Here is a 19,998-nt window from a genome sequence, read left to right as displayed (position 1 = left end):
TTAATTAGGCATTCCGCCGGCGTCCGGCCGCGTACGCGCACTGCAGGCGGCGCCTTTGACGACTCCTCGCTCCGTCCCGCTTCAACAATGCAACTATTCATACCAACCCACCAGTTTATACTGAACCTTCTCTTCTTTTCAATATCAAACAATACTCCTCAAACTCGCAGACCAAAATACACTGGACAAGACATGTTAGAAACATCTTTTATGAGTTTTCCAACTTTGAATCCTATGCAGCGCTTTCAAAGCTGAAGGTTTCTTGAACCGGTTACAATATTAAAGGTGTTATTGGAGTGATGTAATGAAGGGGCCTAATTGTGTATTCTACTTGGGATGCCGGACAGAAAGATAAAAGCACGAGCGGAAAGGGCTATCTGTTATCTCACTCACATATATTTTGTATAGCGTGATGCAAAGTGGTTATTGTTTTTCGATCGCATATCAACATGTGACCGTTGAGGTAGGTACGAGATGATAAATTTCGTTAAGAGGATTTTTCAGCACCACATCATCCAAATCTGTATCGATATCGTGAAGCGATAACTAATAGTCCTAGGTACCTTAATTAGTCTATTTATTTATTTGCTCTTCATGTTATTTATAACCATTGAGAGACTAGAATATAGTCGGTTATCCACATCATCAAGGCAAGATAATTGTATCTTGATATAAACGTGGATAATTAAGACTAATAAAGTTATTATAGCCCTAGTTTTACTTGTTATTATTTCAAATGACTCAAATGAAACTGAAAAAAAAAATTTACTTTTTAGCGTAAACAAAGTTTAGCTGTCAAGTTGTTTGTTTGTTGCAACTTGCAGTGCAGCTATTATATATATTGTTTATACCTACACTGAATGGCCGGTACCTGCCTACTGCATGCTCTGACTGTTAGTAGGTCCCACATTCAGGTAATTAGTAGGCTTTAGTTGGCTCTTGCATAATTATTTCAATTACACAGTACGCCATCATCTCCCCATCTCGACATAAACATTAAATACCAAAACTGTGTAATAAAACTTTCGAACCTCTCAATTACCCAACACTTTTATTGCAGCAATTTTGTAAAATAAAATCCATCCCCATGGGCAGATACACTTAATTTTATACGTTCTTCATAGTCTCCTCTGTCCTTTACTAACTTGCACTCATAAGAAAGAGACAGTTAAAATTGCTCCCACTGATTGCAGTGAGCCGTACACGAATTAGGCCCTTTTTCTTTTTTTTTTTCTTTTCTTAATGCCCTGTTCATGCATTCAGACCTTTTATCGGGACATATGCATGTTGTGAATGCACCGGCCGCTGGACCGGTTTCGCGCCTTTGCCTTTGAAATGCCGCGCGCCGCGTTCGAAATTCGAATCAGTCCGCTCTAGGCTGTCGCCGAGTGAATACGTGCGCTGATGAAGCAACTTTGAAAATATGTTTACGATTCTCCAGTGTTTACAAATAGTGTTTTTGTGACTGAGTCATTTATTATGCTATACAAAAACAGTGTTGTATTATTATTGTGAATAAGTTACAATGGCTCGGATTTTTTTATTCCTATTCTGTGCATGGCTGGTAGTTGCAGCTGAAGAAGGCGAAGGTGGAAAGTGCGAAAGGATCAAACTACCATTATGCCAGGATTTGAGATACAATTGGACTGTCATGCCGAATCTGTTGGGTCACAGGGATCAAAAAGAAGCAGAGGAAGCTGTAAGTATCTTAATATTTAATCCACAAGATGTTTGTGAAGTAATTCTGTCGAGTTCAACATATAGTCTTGCAAATTTTCTGGGACAAAACAATTACCAAGCTAAAATGAATGTGCCAGATAGCGTTGTAGATGTAAATACAATTATATTTGTTCATCAGCATGCGAATATCGAAGATCAATCTATTATATAGAATACAACAACAGAACTTGACCTAACAACATCTACATTAGAATAAGGTAGCGAGACGAGAAAGACATTTGCCAAACGTTACTCTATTTTCAACTTTTCTGTTTCGATATCGGACATTTTTTTTTTGTTTTTTCTTCGTAGTTTCCACTGACTGCATTCTAAATTTCTAAACGTCATCAACATCGTGTTATTTTCATTGAAAATTACTTCAAAACCTATTATTGTACTGCCATGTGTTAACAATTTGGCTTTTGGTAACCCATTTGGCAGTATCATTAAGGGATATGTTAAAAGAAGGGGGAACAACCCTCATACGAGTAAATTTGCCGCTGATAGTCGGCTGTCGATTTGATCCAGTGGGATTAGATTTGTAATGTTATCCTAGGGGATTGCTGTTGACTCGCTACTCTATTGTTTAATTTCTGATAGCCATGCGGTTGAACCGTTCCCACGAGAAAGTAATCCTATTTGATTTACGATTTCGTTTTAGATTACTGTAATTTAGTATCTAGTTCGCCAGTTCCTTCAAGTATGAGTTTTTTGGGTAGCAATGGAGCAAAATACTTATTAGAAAATACTTTAATAAATAACTAATGACCCTGTTCAACTGGTCTGTTTCTTTCACCCAAGTAGTCTTTCTGTACTATGCTGAACAGAGTTGCTTAATCTACTTTCATTTATTCCAATTAATATTGCAATGCAACTTCTTTCATTCTCCATTTCCCATTACATTTAGGTTTGTTAGGTAACCGAATAACACAGTAATCGGGTATTATTATGTAAGTAAGTTTTATGCACCTCTTCCATTCATAAATGCTACGTTAGCAAGTATGAACCGAGTCGTGTTGCATTTGCTAATGTAACTTACAAGATATTTCCGTGAAAACTCATAACGTATTCACATGCAAATTAAAATCTGAGAAACTATACAATATTGCTTAGAAAATTGAAACATTGCTATTGTTGGAACACATGGAAGACACAAAAACAAGATTTAAATCCTTCAATTAGACGAAACCATAAAAGGAACGATTCCTAAAAGAGTGATGCAAGTTTACGCGTACAGTGCGTGGGCACAGAGCGACAAACGCGCGATAACGTCAACAAATACTGCTTATCACACATCAAAGGAGCCGCTAGAATCTCATATCTACAGCTCGTCACATGTGTGTGTGGCCAAACGACTGAGCCGAAATAGAACAATTAACAAAGTCGTTTCTTTTACAACTGGCCAGCAATTAGATCGACCGATAAAAAAGTAAGTTAATCGTTTCCACGCTGATAGTCGTCAGTTATGAAAATCTAAATTCGATGTCGTCATGTATCATGCACGCTTGTTTTTTTACTGAGATGAGATTTAACAGCTAGATAACTTTTCTAGAAAAATTAGACTTGTAAAGTCGCGAAAGTAGATTTTCTCACGTAGTATGTAGATAGCTCTTCAACTGTATTTGGCTTGATTTCTTTATAATAAAGCAACGGTTACAAATATTAACATTCAAATCAAATTAAAAGTGTTAACTACAACAATGAGATACTTCGATGATTACAATACATCAATTACAGATCAACTCGCTAGTGATTATTGATGTTATCTAACCTCGGATGAAAAATTCGTCCTTGTATCTATTGTACAATTTGTTGATAGTGCAATACAAACAAGTTTAATCCCCTGTTAGTTTACTGTGGGATATCCTAGGGATTACTACGTAAAGTCGTTCGTATGTCAAGTTATACCATTGACCCTTACACATCGACAATAGTGTCTAACTTGCAATGATATAGTTCATTGTGCGGCTCGGCTACTCGTGTACTGTACAGACAGTAGTATTAAATCAACAAGCTTACCTGCGGCACTTTATTGATAAAATACACATAAATTAATTATTTATATATTAATTATTTATATATTATAGCCCGTGTCTATCTATTATTAAATAAGACAATGAGTTTATCAATAACAAAAGTATTCATATGAATGGATAAAGATTTGGAAGAAGAAGAAAAGGGGAAATAAGACTAAATGTTCAATCAGTAGTCTTTCTAGAAAGAAAAGATGTTATATCTGTAACTAGTATAGCTATAACAACAAGCGATCAGCAATAACTTTGCAAGTGCAACCGAAGCACAAAGTTAGTCGATTCAATATCGGCCGATAGCGGTATCTTTACAAGCAAACGTAAGAGCAGCCATTTATTTTTATTTATTCTGTTATCGAGCGGCGTATCGTTGCTTTAAGTAGCGATGTATATCGGTTAATGCCGTTTTATCGTCGGCATCCCTTTAAATCATATATCTGTCTGTATATCTCCAGTTATATATTATTCGCTAAGCTGATAGGATACAATAATCATTGGACGAGTCGTACACATTCCCGTTTTAAAATAGCACTTAAATTAGATATAGTGACTTGGGTAATGACAACAGTGCGCGTGGTTTTTGTTTTTCAATTTCAATAGACTTTACAACTTTAAGTACCTACTTATTTGGAAAAATGTATTCATATATAGTTGTATAATAATCCTTTTTTTTCAAAGGGAACCTAAGTCACGTCTGTTCTTTCCAAATTACCGTCCCATTTCCTTTTTTTGAAATCACGATTTCAACAAATCTTGTCCCAAATCTATCCAACAAACACAGATCAAGACAAAACCAACGCTACTGCTTTATGATAAAGATGATAATTCTACTTCTTATTCTTTAAGACGTAATGACCAAGATTTTAGACGCGTGAAATATATCCGTGGGTATAAAAATTGAGCGTCCAAAAGATTGGATTGGTATCAAAAGATTTTGGATTCAGTGGGACGGTCCATTCACGAATAGTTCATCTGATTTGGCCAGAGGTCGTTGACCTCATATTGGGCTATTAAGTCTCGTTTCTGGTCCAATCATTTGTTACTTTCGTAACGTTAACTTGTTCGGTTATTAAATTGTTAGATAATGTACTTGCTGTCGATTTATCTTGTCGATTAAAATTGTAATATTTCTAGACGTCTTTATAAAGTTTATTTTTATTTGTTATTCAAATCATTCTTAAAATTAAACCTAGGTACATTAGCCATTTTGAATTAGGAGCAATAATAATTCAAACAGAAAAGTCTTTTTTATTTAGTTGACGTGTCCCACTGGTTGGCAAAGGTCTCCCCCTTATTTTTCCATTCGGTCCATGGCAAAATCTTTATAAATTCCGCGCGCAAATTCTGGCCATTCTCTCAAAAATCATCAATCACACATCCCGCCATCACAAACTTTTTATTTAAAAAAACCGTGTAAATTGTCTGCGTTCCTGACGTTAACACGTTTTTTGTGAATGACAAACAGACGACGCCGACAATGCTACCCGTTTAGCTCCCGAGGTGATAATGCACTAAGTTTTTAAAATTTCTCGCACATTTCAGTGACGTAAATTTTGAAAATAATAATATTAAACTCCGGCTTTTATAACGTTTTCAACTACAAGATTATATATTAAAGTAAATATAATTGAAGTAGTTCTTGCTCGAGTTACAAATGCCTGATTAGATTTATTAGAAATCACGTAGGAAAAAATCGAGTGCCTTTGAAATGGAAACTCGGCGCGGAAGAAATCTTCTTATAAAATATGTAAAGATTGGACCATAGAATACAGAATTTCTATAATCCAAGTATTGGACAATTATTGGAAAATGCTGGACTATTATTGGACAGCTGGAATAAAAAAAAAACGAACGTAACATAGTTCAATGTCAGTTGATACGATGATAAATAAAAGATGTTATCAGGTACACAAATTATATCTGATATCGACTTGTCCCCACGACAAATATAAACTAAGTACACTCATAAATATGTACTTACGTAATCATCAATATGGACATATAATTAAACAATATTGTATTGTAAATAAGTATACCTAATTAAACAATATTGTAGGTAATTAACAAAAAGGCTGTTCTAGTTTTGTTTATTGATAATTTTTTCATAAAAATTCATCGAGATTAAAAATCTAAGTTATTGTACATACTACCTACATATAAAGTTATATATAGTTCTATTATGTGGTGTGAAATATTGAATTACTTTGGCAACGCTCTGCATCGATGCAACAGTGAACAACGAAACAATGAGACCGGGCTTTTAAATTTAAAAAGTATTATATTGCGAAGTGTAACTTACACAACCCCGTTCCATTTTCAAACTAAAAATTAAAAAAAAAACAATAAAGATTGCCGAACGTTCGAACTATCTAATAGTCAATAGTAAAGTTGTTTAGAAATCCGTATCTTTGGCAGTAAAACAATAAAAAGATAAAAATACTGCATTGAATGATAACCCATTTCCCTATTTACGTGTCGGTTCTTTTGTTCGTCTCCTTTGGGTTATTTGCCTTGCAAAGTTTGAAAATAAACCTTACTATTACGCTAGCTTTATCATTTCGATGCCTAAAATATTTTTACGGTGAGTTGCCTTTTTTACTTGAACATATAAGGCATTAACTTCACTGTTTAAGTACAACTTATATTTTACCGCTATTATTATATTCTAATTTCACAACTGTGTTTTACAATCATTCAAATATATTCTTATTATTTATAGTAAAATTAATGACACTTGGGTGATTTTAAGTATTCATAACGTAATATTTTTCTAGTGAATATTAAGTAAAAATAGAAAACATTTCAAGTGTAACTCCCTTCCAAGACAGACAAGACAAGACATACTTTATGAAAAATCTTTGTTTACCTGAATTAAACTGATTTTATAAAAACGTTCCCTAAATTACTTGCACGGTATACTTCAGGGAGTGAGTTACACTTGGAACTTTTTTTCCTATTTAGACGTTCAGCTGTCGGGTCTTCTTCGAAAGTGTACCCTATCATTAGCTCAGGTAAGTCGGTGTATTATGAGCACAAAGGAAGTTCACGGTTGAAGGAGTTCGGTTGCTATGGAAGTTGGACAGGTTAGCTGTTTGGAGATTTACTTCAAGTAAAATGAATAAAATATTTGTATATTACAATGAGCAACTTTAATAATTTATTGCCATAATTTAATAGGTTGCAAACACGGAAGGGATGTACCTAAAGTAACAGCAAAAGAATAGTTAAGTATTTCTATTTTGAGCTAATAAGACAAACAAGTTTCTTAGATATTATCGAAATATCTATAGGCATATCCACATTCACTGATTCATTTCCTGTAATTACGGAAAACAATATTTTTAGGGTTCCATTAAAAAATGTCATACGAGCTGTAGTTTCTCTCTTATCTTCATGTTCAGGTTGGGTTCAGTGTAAAAAATAACCTTAAAATTTATAAATTTTCGTCGCTGATATAAAATATTACCCGCCATTTTGATTGGCGATTTAAAAATGATTAATCAATTCTAATTTCCATACTTCTTCTATTTATCATACATTTTACGATCTCTGGCTATTTAATGTTCGGTCTAATGACATGACGGCAATCTTCAAGGGTACAGTCGACAGCTGTATTCATTGCAAACTCGACGTTATTACCGGGTAATAGAGGTTCCCGATGGCTTAATATGCAGAATTGTTAATTTTAAATGATGTCTTTATGATCCGTCCGTCCATCTATCTCGACTATGCGCAGAATATTAAATTCTACTTAAATGAGAATAAATTTTTATTATAATTTGAAATTGAACCTATTTTTCTGAATCTGGGACAATTTTAATGTGATAAGAACACGCCTCTGTGTGAAAATCATCACGCCTTTCTCGTTTTAATATTTAGGCATCAGGAATTCGTTACTTCTAGGAACCACGCTAATAAAAATTCAAAACGCTCTATTTTATGAAACTTGTTTTTGAACTTAACACTTTTTTACTAAAAGGCTACATTGTTCGGCCGCCTACCTGGGCAATTAGGAGGGGCAATTTGTGGACCCTCCGGGGCCCGTCTTTTTTACCCTTTTCTGTGCGCAGGCGCCGCGCCCCGAGGCTCGCCATGCATCATCCACCACGACTTCAAATTGCTCTGTAAATCTTACTGTTGTCGAATTTCGTGTTTGCAATATTGCTAGAATTTATGTTTCGTATTTATCGTAATAACTCCAGCCGTTGGCCTTCTGTGATTATTGCGAATTAAAAAAATTATGTAATTACTTACATTTTTATCTACGTACCCGTGTATAGTATAATGAATTGAATTCTATAAAACTCCGGGTTGCTAGTGTTTTATAATATAACAGCAACATAAATATGTTTACTAAAAAATTGTTTAATTAAAAACTTTTTCTCATTGCAAAAGCTAAAATGATTTGTTAATTGCCTCTATAAAAGGACTCCAACTAAATGCTATTAAGCTTTAATTACAGTTAATAATCACAAATTACGGGCAATAAAGACGTTCGCCGCGGCGCGGCGCGGTGGGGGGAGGGGGTGACGGTGAGATCAAAGACGCGAGATTACCGCGATGGCCGATGCGCACGCGCAATCGCAATGCTCAGTGGCGTACCTATTAAGGCCACGACCGGGGTAACAAAGCTGAGGGTTCTCTCAAGCGATTTTTTTCAGTTAAGTTTAATTTCGTATATAAAACTGTAAATAGATAAATTGGAGTGAAGACTCCGTTTTTTCCATCGGGTTCTCTACGTTTTCTTTCAGGTCACGTCTTAAAATCAGTATATTGCCCTTGGGTGATATGTGTATTTTATATTTCCATCCAATGTATAACTTTTATATATTTATTATACATACATATATATAGTTACTCACACATTTATTTCATATAAGGAAATGAATCTTTAACAGCAAATTTAGGGTCCTCAAATCTTTATTGCACCAGGGCCGTTGGTCGCTTAGCTACGCCACAGGCAATGTTATGCTATTGCGCCGTCCGTGCGTCGACCCGATGTGCATCGCTGCATTGATGATGTATTCACAAATATAGGGTGTAACAAGTGCCCGATATAGGTGTTGCAAGCAGTGTCGATGATGTTTTTGCATTCAACAAGGGCCAGTTTATATAATGTTACAAATAGTGTCTGTCTATAACTATGACGTTACACTGTAGATAATATAAAAAGTCTAGAAGAAGAGGTGCTAGAAGAAGCAATTTTTGATTTCAATCTAGGTTAACAACTGTAGATTTGACAAGCACAAGATTAATTTTATCACATGATACATTTACGCGTGTCTAAAAAAAAATTCTTAATTTGACACAGACAGTCAGAAACGCCTCCGACCGTTTGGCAAATAAGTTTCGCAACTAATTAAACTAGTTTTACTAACTTGTACTAACAATAAAAAGAAAAATATTTCTATAAAACTAGTTTAGCCCAAAAAGAAATATTCATAGTAGGTACTTAAACTACTTACCTAGCTATGTTCTCTTGCCCGGAAATATTGAACTTTGCATATAACATTTCTAAAGACTTGAAAGAAACCACACAGATCGTCCACAAATTACTTATCTGTGGTCTTCACCGCCATGACGGCCATAGACAAGTCTATAGAGCAATAAGACAAGCCTATGGCGTGTCGGATCGCCGGAATCGAACCGGACTCTAATTGGGCAGCATTCCTTTTGAACCCCACTCTGGAACATCACCACAATGGCCGAATGACTCGCGGTTTTTGGACCACAGAACGACTATAGAAATGTCTGTTGCGAACCTTTAAAAATATAATTACAGTGTACTATCCCTTACTTATATCACAGTATAAATAAATATACATTATAAATCGAAGTGGCTAAGGAACCACGAAACATAAGTACAAAGACGCGTAGCAAGTTACTAACCTCTACATACCGTCTCTTTTTCCCATATCGTGTACGCATGATCGGTTTAAAAAATGGAACGTGTGGACACAATATAACATGCTACGTGTTCTAAGTAAGTATGTTTCACGGTAGCCTAGATGAAAAAAAAGAAGTATCTACAAAACAAAAAAAAAAAACTAAAACACGAAGGAATTCACTTCACACTTTTCAATTTTATTTCTTCAAAACTAAGTATATCAGCAAATTTTTGATAATACCCGAAATATAAAACCGGATATTTCCAGTTTCTTCAGTTGCATACGCTGAATCAGTAGAAACGGATATTCAATGAAATAACTAAGCCTCATTTGCATCAGTCTACTTTAACGTTAACATTAACGCAAAGTTCGCTATTTTATCCAAACAACGGCAGGTTGAACTGATTCTAAGTGAGAGCCAAGAACATGCGCAATCGAAAGTCACCTTAGTAGTACAAAGATGGCCGCCATGTCAATTAATTAAACATGTGCTGTAGGCACGACACATTAATAGGGCTCGTATCAGCATACTATCAGATTTCCGCTCCCACCGCTCTTGTTATGGCGTGCCGACTTCCTTTCACATTACCTACACTTTCGAATTAACATTTAGGAGATCCTTTGAACGTTTCTATATCCATATTTGTAAAGATTTATTGGTGTTCTTAAGTTTAACACATAGATTTAGAAAGTCTTATGTGCATCAAGCAACTATCAATGATTTTTATTTTTATACTGAACTAGATGTTGCCCTGGGCTTCGCTCCTGTAGGAATATTGAGATAAAATATAACCTATATGAAATCCATTCGGTTGTTTCGGAGATTACCCGTCTCAAACATACAAACTCACAAACGCTGACCTCTTTATAATAATAATATAGACGAAAAGACCCTCTATGTCATGTGATCTCTCTGTTGAAGGCCTCTTAGATATCCCGATGATGTTCTTACAGACCTAAGAAAGTATTAAATACTGCGCTGTTCAATTACCAGTAACCACCATAAAGCTAATCGTTTTAAAGTCGCATACATGCCGCTCTCCCAGGACAACCTTTATAAGACTCTGGGACTCTTTAATTCAAGAAAGCCGCTTGCGCAGGGTTGGCAAACGAAATATCACGAAAAGCTGATCAAGATGGACACGAACATACTCGTAAATAGAAAATAATTATTTCTAACCGACTCACAATTACAAGTCACGAGCACATTCTACAAATAAATTGATCACTTACTAAAGTGTAATAATAAACATTGTAATAATATTGGATACTTACGTGAGTATCAACCCTACTTATTGCAGCATCACATAAATAACCATTAAAAACTGTTTATCCGTCCGTACGACATCGGCGGGTCGTTCTCTTGTCAATTACACCATTCGGCCCGCTCGCGATTGCTATTTTTTTTTTTTCTTTTTTAAATGATGGAAATGGTAAATGGCCTTTTGAACACCGCGTGTATTCTTTTTTTATATAAATGTCATCGGGTTTATTTGCAGACTCGGTTTGCTTGTCAACTTGCATATACCTTAAATTATTTCAAAATGCTATTATTTTAAGTAGGTATTACTAGAATTAAGTGTTTTTTTTTTTAATACACATAACAAGGCCCAGAAATTTAATCGAGTGGAAGCAGCATAACCAAACATTTATTTCCTTCATAATTAATTGCTGATTTAACTAACGCTTAGAAAAGCTTTTTAGGAATAATTAGTGCTATTAGAGCTATTCAAATTGGTACTCTGAAAGGAAAACAACTAAGATTTGCTTAGATTTCAAAATATCTTTGTTGATTTACCTTGGTCTATTGGCAAATACAAATACGAGCTGTTTGCCGTTGCTCAAATACTGAGGTCGGTAAATACGTTAATATTTGCTTGTGTTTAAACTCTTTGATGTTTCGTCTTTATTACCGCTTTTAGGTATGTATACGTTTGCAAATATAGATAATTATTAGAGCCCATTGAAACTTAAATCTGACAAAATAAGGAAATCATTAAATAAATAATTTTAAAGTCTATAAAATTGAGATCAGAAATTAGACCTTCGAAGATGAAGCTTCTTTTATGAAAAAATGCATAAGACATTTTAAAATTAAATAATTTTTCCCAAAAAGCTACAAACTACTTGCAATTCGAAACGCTATAAAGAAATGCCGAAATGACATTTTTTTAAATACAAGTTAATTTTATCGTTATCCAGCCAGATTCCTTGTCTACATGAAATAAAACACAAGTAGCCTATACAAGTTAAGATGTCGCCCTAATTAAGCTCAGCTGATAACTACTGGCGCCTCCCTTCTTTGCAAGCTTGCTATGCAGGATGCTAAGTATGTGCAGTGAGAACAAATCGTGGTCCTCAGTTTTCGTCATCACAAAACTAAGGGAGTAATGAAGATCAAGACAAATTTCTTAGGAATGTCAATGATAACATTATATTGCGTCTACTTCTTGGCCTTTTTCAACCATCTTGGTGCAGGTCTCCTTCAACCTCTTCCATTCCTTCCGACACTCTCTCTCTGCATCCATTTTAATGAGCACAAATAGGGAAAAAATGTCAAGTCAAAAGACTTGACAAAACTGCAAACGAATGAATGATTGAATGAATAAATTTATTACGAAAAACACATTCGGCATTCCATTTTCAAGCATTTGAACGACTCATTATGTACGCTATTACTTCTGGCATAGATTATATAAATAAATATTCCAGTACTTCTCTGGGAACAAAACAAAACATAAAATCTGCAAAAATCCAATATAAAAGTAGTATACATTTGATATTCCACTTATAGGCTTGCAACCTTGACACTATTTCAAAATCTCAATTCCATCAAAAGATCGATATTCAAACTTTGACCTCCGAGTTTTGGGACACCTTGCACCACGGGATATGTCTGAGACTATTTACTTACTTACAAGTTCACACACGAAACAAAATACATAGGATATTGCACTACACTCTGCTGCTTTATTGCTAAATAAATCTTATTATGTTGTTCTTTTGATGTTTCAACGCTTCTTGTAACTGGCTTGCATTTGAAATGAGTAGATATTATATTTTATCTAGACCCAGACAACATAATTCTCGTCAGGTCCGACATTTATCGTAGCTTTAAATCGCGTCTAAAAAGCTCCGTTCGCCGGCCCACGTAGATTTTTATATTTTCCGAGGTGAGACAACATCACAGAATACATATTGACTAACAGAAATAAGGTTCGTATTGGAATTTGCAGCAATATTACATTAGTGGCGCTAAACATTAGTGGATGATAAATGAAATTATTAAAATTAACATCATTCGATTTATAAGTTTGACAGATAAGTTTACAACATCAAGTTACTATATAATTATAGTTACATATATACCAAGCTTTATCTCTTTGCTATTTCTGTTTCGTAGTTGTATGTTGACCGTACAATTCTCTGGTTATGAAGTGCTAACTGCGCGATGTACGGACAGATATGCGTCGGTCGGCGCTTTTATATACGGAATTTTTGATGTTCCGAGTATAACACGTGTCGTGGGCTGCAGACCAGTAATACTGTTATACATAAATTCTAAATATTCCACTACATAGTGGAATTTTCATTCCGTTATTATGCAAGTATAATAGATTCTTTAACAATATATGTGCTACGAATATATTTATTATATATACCTATGCATTCGACATTACTCCTTCGTCCAAGTTATATAGCTGTTAATAAAAATTAACGTAACACCGTTACAGAGCTTCACGATTGTCTAAAGATGCCGGCGCTGGCGCATCTAATCGGGATAAAACTACTCGTCAATCGAAATTAAACTTTATTACTAAGGCTACAAAGTTGAGAGTGTAGTTTCAAAATGAGTTATTATGGATTGGCTCCACTTCGACTTATTCGAACCGGTCAGGAAGATGGCGGATTCTCAGTTTTATCGATTCATCTCGATGATTAGACGCGATGAAGAAATCGATATGGTATGTTACGTTACCGCTAATGGAACCCATTGAGGATTTCTGAGGAATTTCGGCGGTGAATTTTATTGATGTTATCTGGATCATGAACACTGATTGACTTATAATTGAGATTCTATTGCATTTTATATTGTTTTATCACCAGATTTTTCTTTAATATTAGTACCTGAGTAGATGAAGAAGCTAAATCGTAAAAAATAATTCATAGATAATTGAAGTTATTCGTATAGGGATAGGCGTTAGTTTATAATCGTTAGTACCATTATGTTCACATGTTATAATACACATTAGTCCCAATTCAAATCAATGAATTCATGAATTTTCTCAATTCAATCAATTCTTGTACTGGAATGGTTCAACATTTCAACCGAACACCAAACTCAACTGTTTATTGGATTCCTAACCTATAAAATCGAGTTGGCCGTAAATTAGAAACGCGTGCTTTGGCCATAAACCGCCAATTAACGAGACGAGGAACAGTGGGCTTCATGATTCAATCCCGGCTTTATGGGGGATAAATCAGCGTTGAGCGAGGACATCTGCTAAATCGATGGGTTTGTTAGATGATTACAAAAATGCCACGATAAATCTTTTATTTTTCTTTTGTTTTTTTATTTTGGTTACAGTATGTAATATTTTTCACCGACTATATAGGTAAATAGGTATACGTTTAAAAATGCATAATCTGAAAAATAGAAATTAAAAACATTCCTAACTATTAGTTGTATTTCTTTCTGTAATATAAACTGTTACGCCTAAGGATTTAGCGTTACAAACAGGAACTTCGGTTGAGGACTTTTTCCAACTTCAAAAGCAATTAATTTTGCTCCTTTGATCGGCTTCTATATCGAGCTCTTTGATGTCGACGCCCCTTGTGTAGTGCCATGTGTGATATAATTGAATTCATTTGTGCTAGGGGTGTTTAATGCAAAAAATTATTAAATCTTGAATTGTCGGTTAATGAATAAATTGTTCGTTGCGGTTAATTTGTTTGTTTATACACTTTAAGAGTTGGTTTTATAGACTTAATTTGTTTTTTATATACTTAGGTTTTAGAACTATGTATTAGGTTTCGAAGGCAAGCAATTAGAGTTAAAATGTTTTTATATCTGTGGTCTAAAAGGATTTATAATACTTATTTAGAGTGGACCCATGCTCCTTAGATAGAACCCTTCAGATTTTTTTCCCGCCAGATTATATGTTTTTCTTCTATTCTTTTTTAGTAGCGGCTAATTTGCTTAGGTATGACTTTTCTGTAGTTAGACTTTTGCATTTAGATCAATAAAGATGTCACGTATATTTAATATATCAGCAGTACCTAATCAAACGGAATAACCGAACGAAAATCAGGATACGACTATATAAATTCCATTAGTTTAACTTCAATATAACTTTCGACACCCATTATCTCCCGTTTTATGTATAACATCTCTATAAAATATCCTATTTATAGGATCAGAAATTGTATTGTCTTCGTCCGACCATAGACAATTTCACTCAGCCGCGTCCTGTCATCGGTTCGTAACATCAAAGCGCGGCTATTTTCGTCCTTTGCCTGTAATGTTTTTTTTTTATATTTTTTTCTTTTGTCCCGCTGTCGCTGCGTTCAAAGAGGACCATGTTTATGGGTATTGCGTTACTTGAGTTAATGTTTCTGATATAGATAGCGTCTTGAACAAACGCGCATTTTATGGGCCGTCTCAATGGTTATAAAAGGTCGCAGTATATTTTTAGTTGCTTCTAGGCGTCATGATTTTGTCTTCAAGATGCAATTTGACACATTCAACAATGTTTAACTAATTCACGATCCAAGATTTAAACTTTATGGTTTGTACCTAGTTACTTATGTTATAACCGCAATCCAAGATCTTCGTAAACACTACTACTTAAAACGAGTAAAAAAATTGTGAAGTAACTAACCTGAATTTATTTGCTGAAATTGTATTGAAAGATGATTTACGTAGGTAAAGATCTGTTGAAAAGAGCGCGAACTCCATCCATTTCAATCAAGATAAAAAGACCATGATCCATTCAGTTCTTCACAAAAAACTGTACAAGCAAGAGCCGACATTAACTCCGCTGTAATAACAAACAGTTTTTATGGTTAGAATAACTGAAGGCCGCTGGCTTACCTTTACAAAACCAAACGTTGCTCAATGAAATAATGCGTGGAGTTCTTAGAAATAACTCAATGGATAAGCTATGTAACGTAAACAAATATTAAAAATATGTGAGAAGAGTATACTCTCTAAGAGTCGGCCGATCGGGTTGATTCAATGGTCAATATATATTAATATAGGTTAGGTATACATACATATAAAAACAAAAATATAAATAAAAACTCATAATATAATGGAACTGGTAGGTACATAGGTTTATCTTATTTATATCAATGGATCTCTTGTCTGTGGGACAACGTTTGTAATGTTAAGCTCAAGTTCTTATTTTATACAATTTATTTTTATTTTATAAGTAGAGATGTGGACGTAACTTGTCAGATATTTTTATCTAAATATACGTATGTCATTTCTAGACAAAACTACATACGCGAAAATAAAAAAGTTTGCTTCTGTACTTAGTAATACGTAAGTAAGAAATGCCCTCTATAATATGTACAATGAACGAATCCAACAAACCAAAATAAACATCGAATAAAAATCCAAAATAACCAACAAACGAATTAAAAAAGACCACAAAAAAAAATCCGTATCTATTTCAAAAGTTAAAATACCAAACTGCAGCTGAGCCTTAACGAAAACATCTTAAGTGGTGCCGACAAACTTAAACCTTTCTGAAACGCAAACAACCGTGTACGTTTGTCCACAGTTGGACAAAAAAAAGGAAATAATACAAAGTACACTCCGCTTTCAAGTGCGACCTACCGTTCTTTAACAGGATAGAATAAACTAAACGCAAGCATTACTTAGCTGCATTTTGTTAATCCCGGTATTATAATGACAATAAAATAACTGAAGGTCTTAATTTTTTGTGCATTCCCAATGATTTTGTTCGGCATCCATTTTAGAGTGGCTTATTTTGGTATTTAGCCAGTTTTTTTTATTTATGAATACTTTTATTTTTCACTATTCCCATATGTACGAGTAGGATGGCCGGGAACATGGCAAATAAATTTAAAGGTTCATTAGGCATATTTGAAATTGTCAACTATTCCCGCGTTACAGTTGTGATATATACATAGATTTACTTGAATTTTCTAATAACGAGTGTTATGTAATGAATAAGCGTAATGATAAACAATTATTCATTATAATAGAGATAAATTAAATAATAAAACGTACTTACATTTCAACAGCATTTATTCTTCTCTATTTTTTAAACCATAGAGGACTGATCGCTCAAAAAAAAATAGCGGCAAATGTATCACCGGTCATAACAACTACTTTAAAATATAATTACACAATGCGATCAGTCCGAATTAATCGCACAGGTATAAATAATTTATTATTAATTTATTTATTTATGTATTAATACAATATTTATTTATTGTTTCTAACACATATAAGTAATGTCGTCTTATCGCCACACTTCATTCATACGGCGATGTCGCGCTTCGGGCACGTTACGCTATATTATGTTTATTGACCTAATATTTCCATAACAGACACATAATTTTTTTACAATAAAGAAGGTACTTCCAATGAGCTGTTAATAAAAAGTTATTAAATATTTTCAGAGCAGATAATTTCCCAAAAATAACATCTCAATTGAACTCCTAACCTTAATTTGAGTGGGCAGATCAAACGCCAGTGATCAAAGCGGTTCTTACAGTTACCAAACTAACCTCAGTTATGATAAACAATTTGCGATCGGCTCCTCTCCAATGATTAATAGATCCTTTGATCGCGGCCACGATAGATAGCCTAGAAGTAAGGTAATGGAAGATAATTCCAGTAATTTACTTTCAAGAAGTCTTATATCAGCTTCTGGTTAATATTTGGACCAGAAACACTAGTCAGAACTGCCTAACAATTATTAAGACTAGATCTAGATAAAACTAAAACTGACAGATGACATTCAGTAGAATAGGCACTTATAGATGGTTCATACTGGAAAGTTGACAAATTAATTATTTCTAAATTTAAATGCGAAGATAGAAAATGTGAGTACCATGTATGCAAGGACTTTAAGCCCTTATATCCCTTTCTTCCTTATATATATCCCTTGTGAGTGAGCCGCCGCCGCCGTGCCCGTATTATTCGATATTTTTATTCACCCATATCGGATCATTTGTTCCACCAATGTCAATAATCTAGAAATTAACACTAAACTTTTAAACATTTCTAAGACTTAACACAAGGTTGCATAGCCGTGTTCCCTTCAAGCTTTGATTGCGTGACATCCGTCGTATAGTTCGACAAAACGACGAAACAAATCTCTCGACCTTGCCATTGTCCGTCCGTCATTCAGTTTTTGCAGTGCCAAGCCCTGGGAACCAGCCATAATAGGCTGGTTCGAGCGCCATTGTGGAATATAGCGAACAAATCGAGAAGAGTAATTATATGTGCCTATACGGAGAGAGGAATTAGCTATCAGATTTCTCTCATTTTTTTAGAGAACACGTGGAAGTCAGTGAAATTATCCCAAAGGTTTAGAAATGATTGAAATTCATTATTTGAGAGAAAATAAGAATTCAATCCAAATTATACATGTAGGTATACCATAGGTATTAGAGGACGTTAGGTTGTAAGTTTAGATTTCCTATCTGGCACATTATTTTATTATTAATTATATATATATATTGTTAAACCAATTAACAACAATAAAACGAGGAGACCTATGACTAAAATATGATTATCTTTTTCTTCCAGATGGAGGCGTATACTAGCATCCTGTCAAGCGGGTGCTCCACACACGCGCGGTTCCTCCTTTGCTCGGCCTTTGCGCCGCTCTGCACGGAACAAGTCTCGGGCTCCGTCAGCGCCTGCCGCGCCCTTTGCGAGACCGTCGCAGAAGACTGCAAGGACCAGCTCAAACAAAGCACTGTCAAGCTAGACTGCTCTCTCTTCCCTGACAAAGCAAGAAGACTTTGCATGAAACCACCTAATGCCAGCGAACTGGAACCAGAACCCCCGCATCCGCCCCGCTGGCCGTTCCAAGACCATGAGCTGAGAGAACACGGCTGCCCTCCAGCCCACACTCGAGCTCCAACAGGCGAATGCTGGCCTGCGTGCGGACAACACGCACGCTACAGCCAAACTGACAAACGAACAGTCGAAATTTGGATGACAACCTTAGCCTGGTTCTCACTTCTATCAACATCATTTGCGCTGTTAACATTCTGCGCGGAACCTTCACGGTTCAGATACCCTGAACGCCCAGTAGTGTGGATGGCGACGTGCCACGCTATCGTCGGATTAGCATACGTGGCAAGAAGCTGGCTAGGCGCTAAGTTGGTATCATGCTCCGGTACCACATTAGCTGTTGACGGGCTGGCATCGCCGACTTGCGTCGCTTTCTTCTCATTAACTTACTACTTTACGTTAGCTGCCGACGCGTGGTTTGCAAACGCCTGCGTCGCGTGGTACCTGACTGCTGCTAGCGAGTGGTCCAGTGAAGCTTTGGAGCGGGCAGCCGCATATTTACACGCCGTAGCGTGGGGCTGGGCGGGAGCGTGGACGGCAGCCGCTTTGGCGCTGAGACGAGTAACCGCTGACGAATTGACTGGAACATGTGGGATTTCGGACGCAGCGGCTGCAGCGCTCGTAGGAGTACCCAGGGGAGCGTTGCTTGTGACGTCGGTAGCTCTAGCTATTGGAGCGTGTCCTGGGATAATGAGAGTACGAAGAGTGTTGGATTCGAGAGGTGCGAAAAGAGTAGGGAGATTGGCAGCGAGGGCTGCAGCCGCTGGAGCGCTGTATTTCATTCTTGCAGCGAGCGGGACTGTAGTGAAGATCTTTGAGGCCAGAATGAGAGAAGCCCAGAGTGGGTTAGCGCTATTAGCGGCGTTGGAAGCTGGGACTATGGAGGACACCGCTGGATCGAATGGATTTTCGATATGTTTGTGGTTATCTTGTGGGATAGCCGCTGGGGCGTGGGCTTGGTCAAAAAAGTCAATTGTGGTGTGGCGGAAAGCGCTGTGCCCCCCTAGAAAGGCCCCCTGCTGCTCTCCCCCCTTGTTACGCCCCCACCATCCGTATTACAAAAGACCTTTGCACGTGTCTAGAGTGTGATAGTTGTAGTTGTAAGATTCGTCTCAAAGACTTATGTAAAAACCGTTAAGTGCCTATTATGCCTTCTGTGAAGGTACTCTCGATTGTAAATAATGTACATAGTAAAAATTTGATATAATATACTGTTGATTTTATTCATAATCTTGTTTTTTTATTTAATTTTAAATGTTCTCTATATCTAGACTGCCCGGCCTAAAAATAAAACTAT

The 19,998-nt window shown here is 35.8% G+C and overlaps 1 protein-coding gene across 1 annotated transcript; it reads left to right on the top strand.

Annotated features, from left to right (window-relative positions):
• The first annotated feature begins 1,355 nt into the window (after positions 1–1,355).
• On the top strand, positions 1,356–19,931 carry LOC128675490 (frizzled-10-like). Its single transcript, XM_053754933.1, has 2 exons — positions 1,356–1,699; positions 18,429–19,931. Exons 1-2 carry the CDS (start codon positions 1,526–1,528, stop codon positions 19,788–19,790), a joined length of 1,536 nt encoding a protein of 511 aa, XP_053610908.1. The 5' UTR covers positions 1,356–1,525; the 3' UTR covers positions 19,791–19,931.
• The last annotated feature ends 67 nt before the right edge of the window (positions 19,932–19,998 follow it).

The sequence above is a fragment of the Plodia interpunctella genome, chromosome 14, assembly GCF_027563975.2.
Source record: "Plodia interpunctella isolate USDA-ARS_2022_Savannah chromosome 14, ilPloInte3.2, whole genome shotgun sequence".
Classification (NCBI taxonomy): domain Eukaryota; kingdom Metazoa; phylum Arthropoda; class Insecta; order Lepidoptera; family Pyralidae; genus Plodia; species Plodia interpunctella.
Note: the sequence above shows the minus strand (reverse complement) of the source record. Positions and strands in the feature narration are given on the sequence as shown.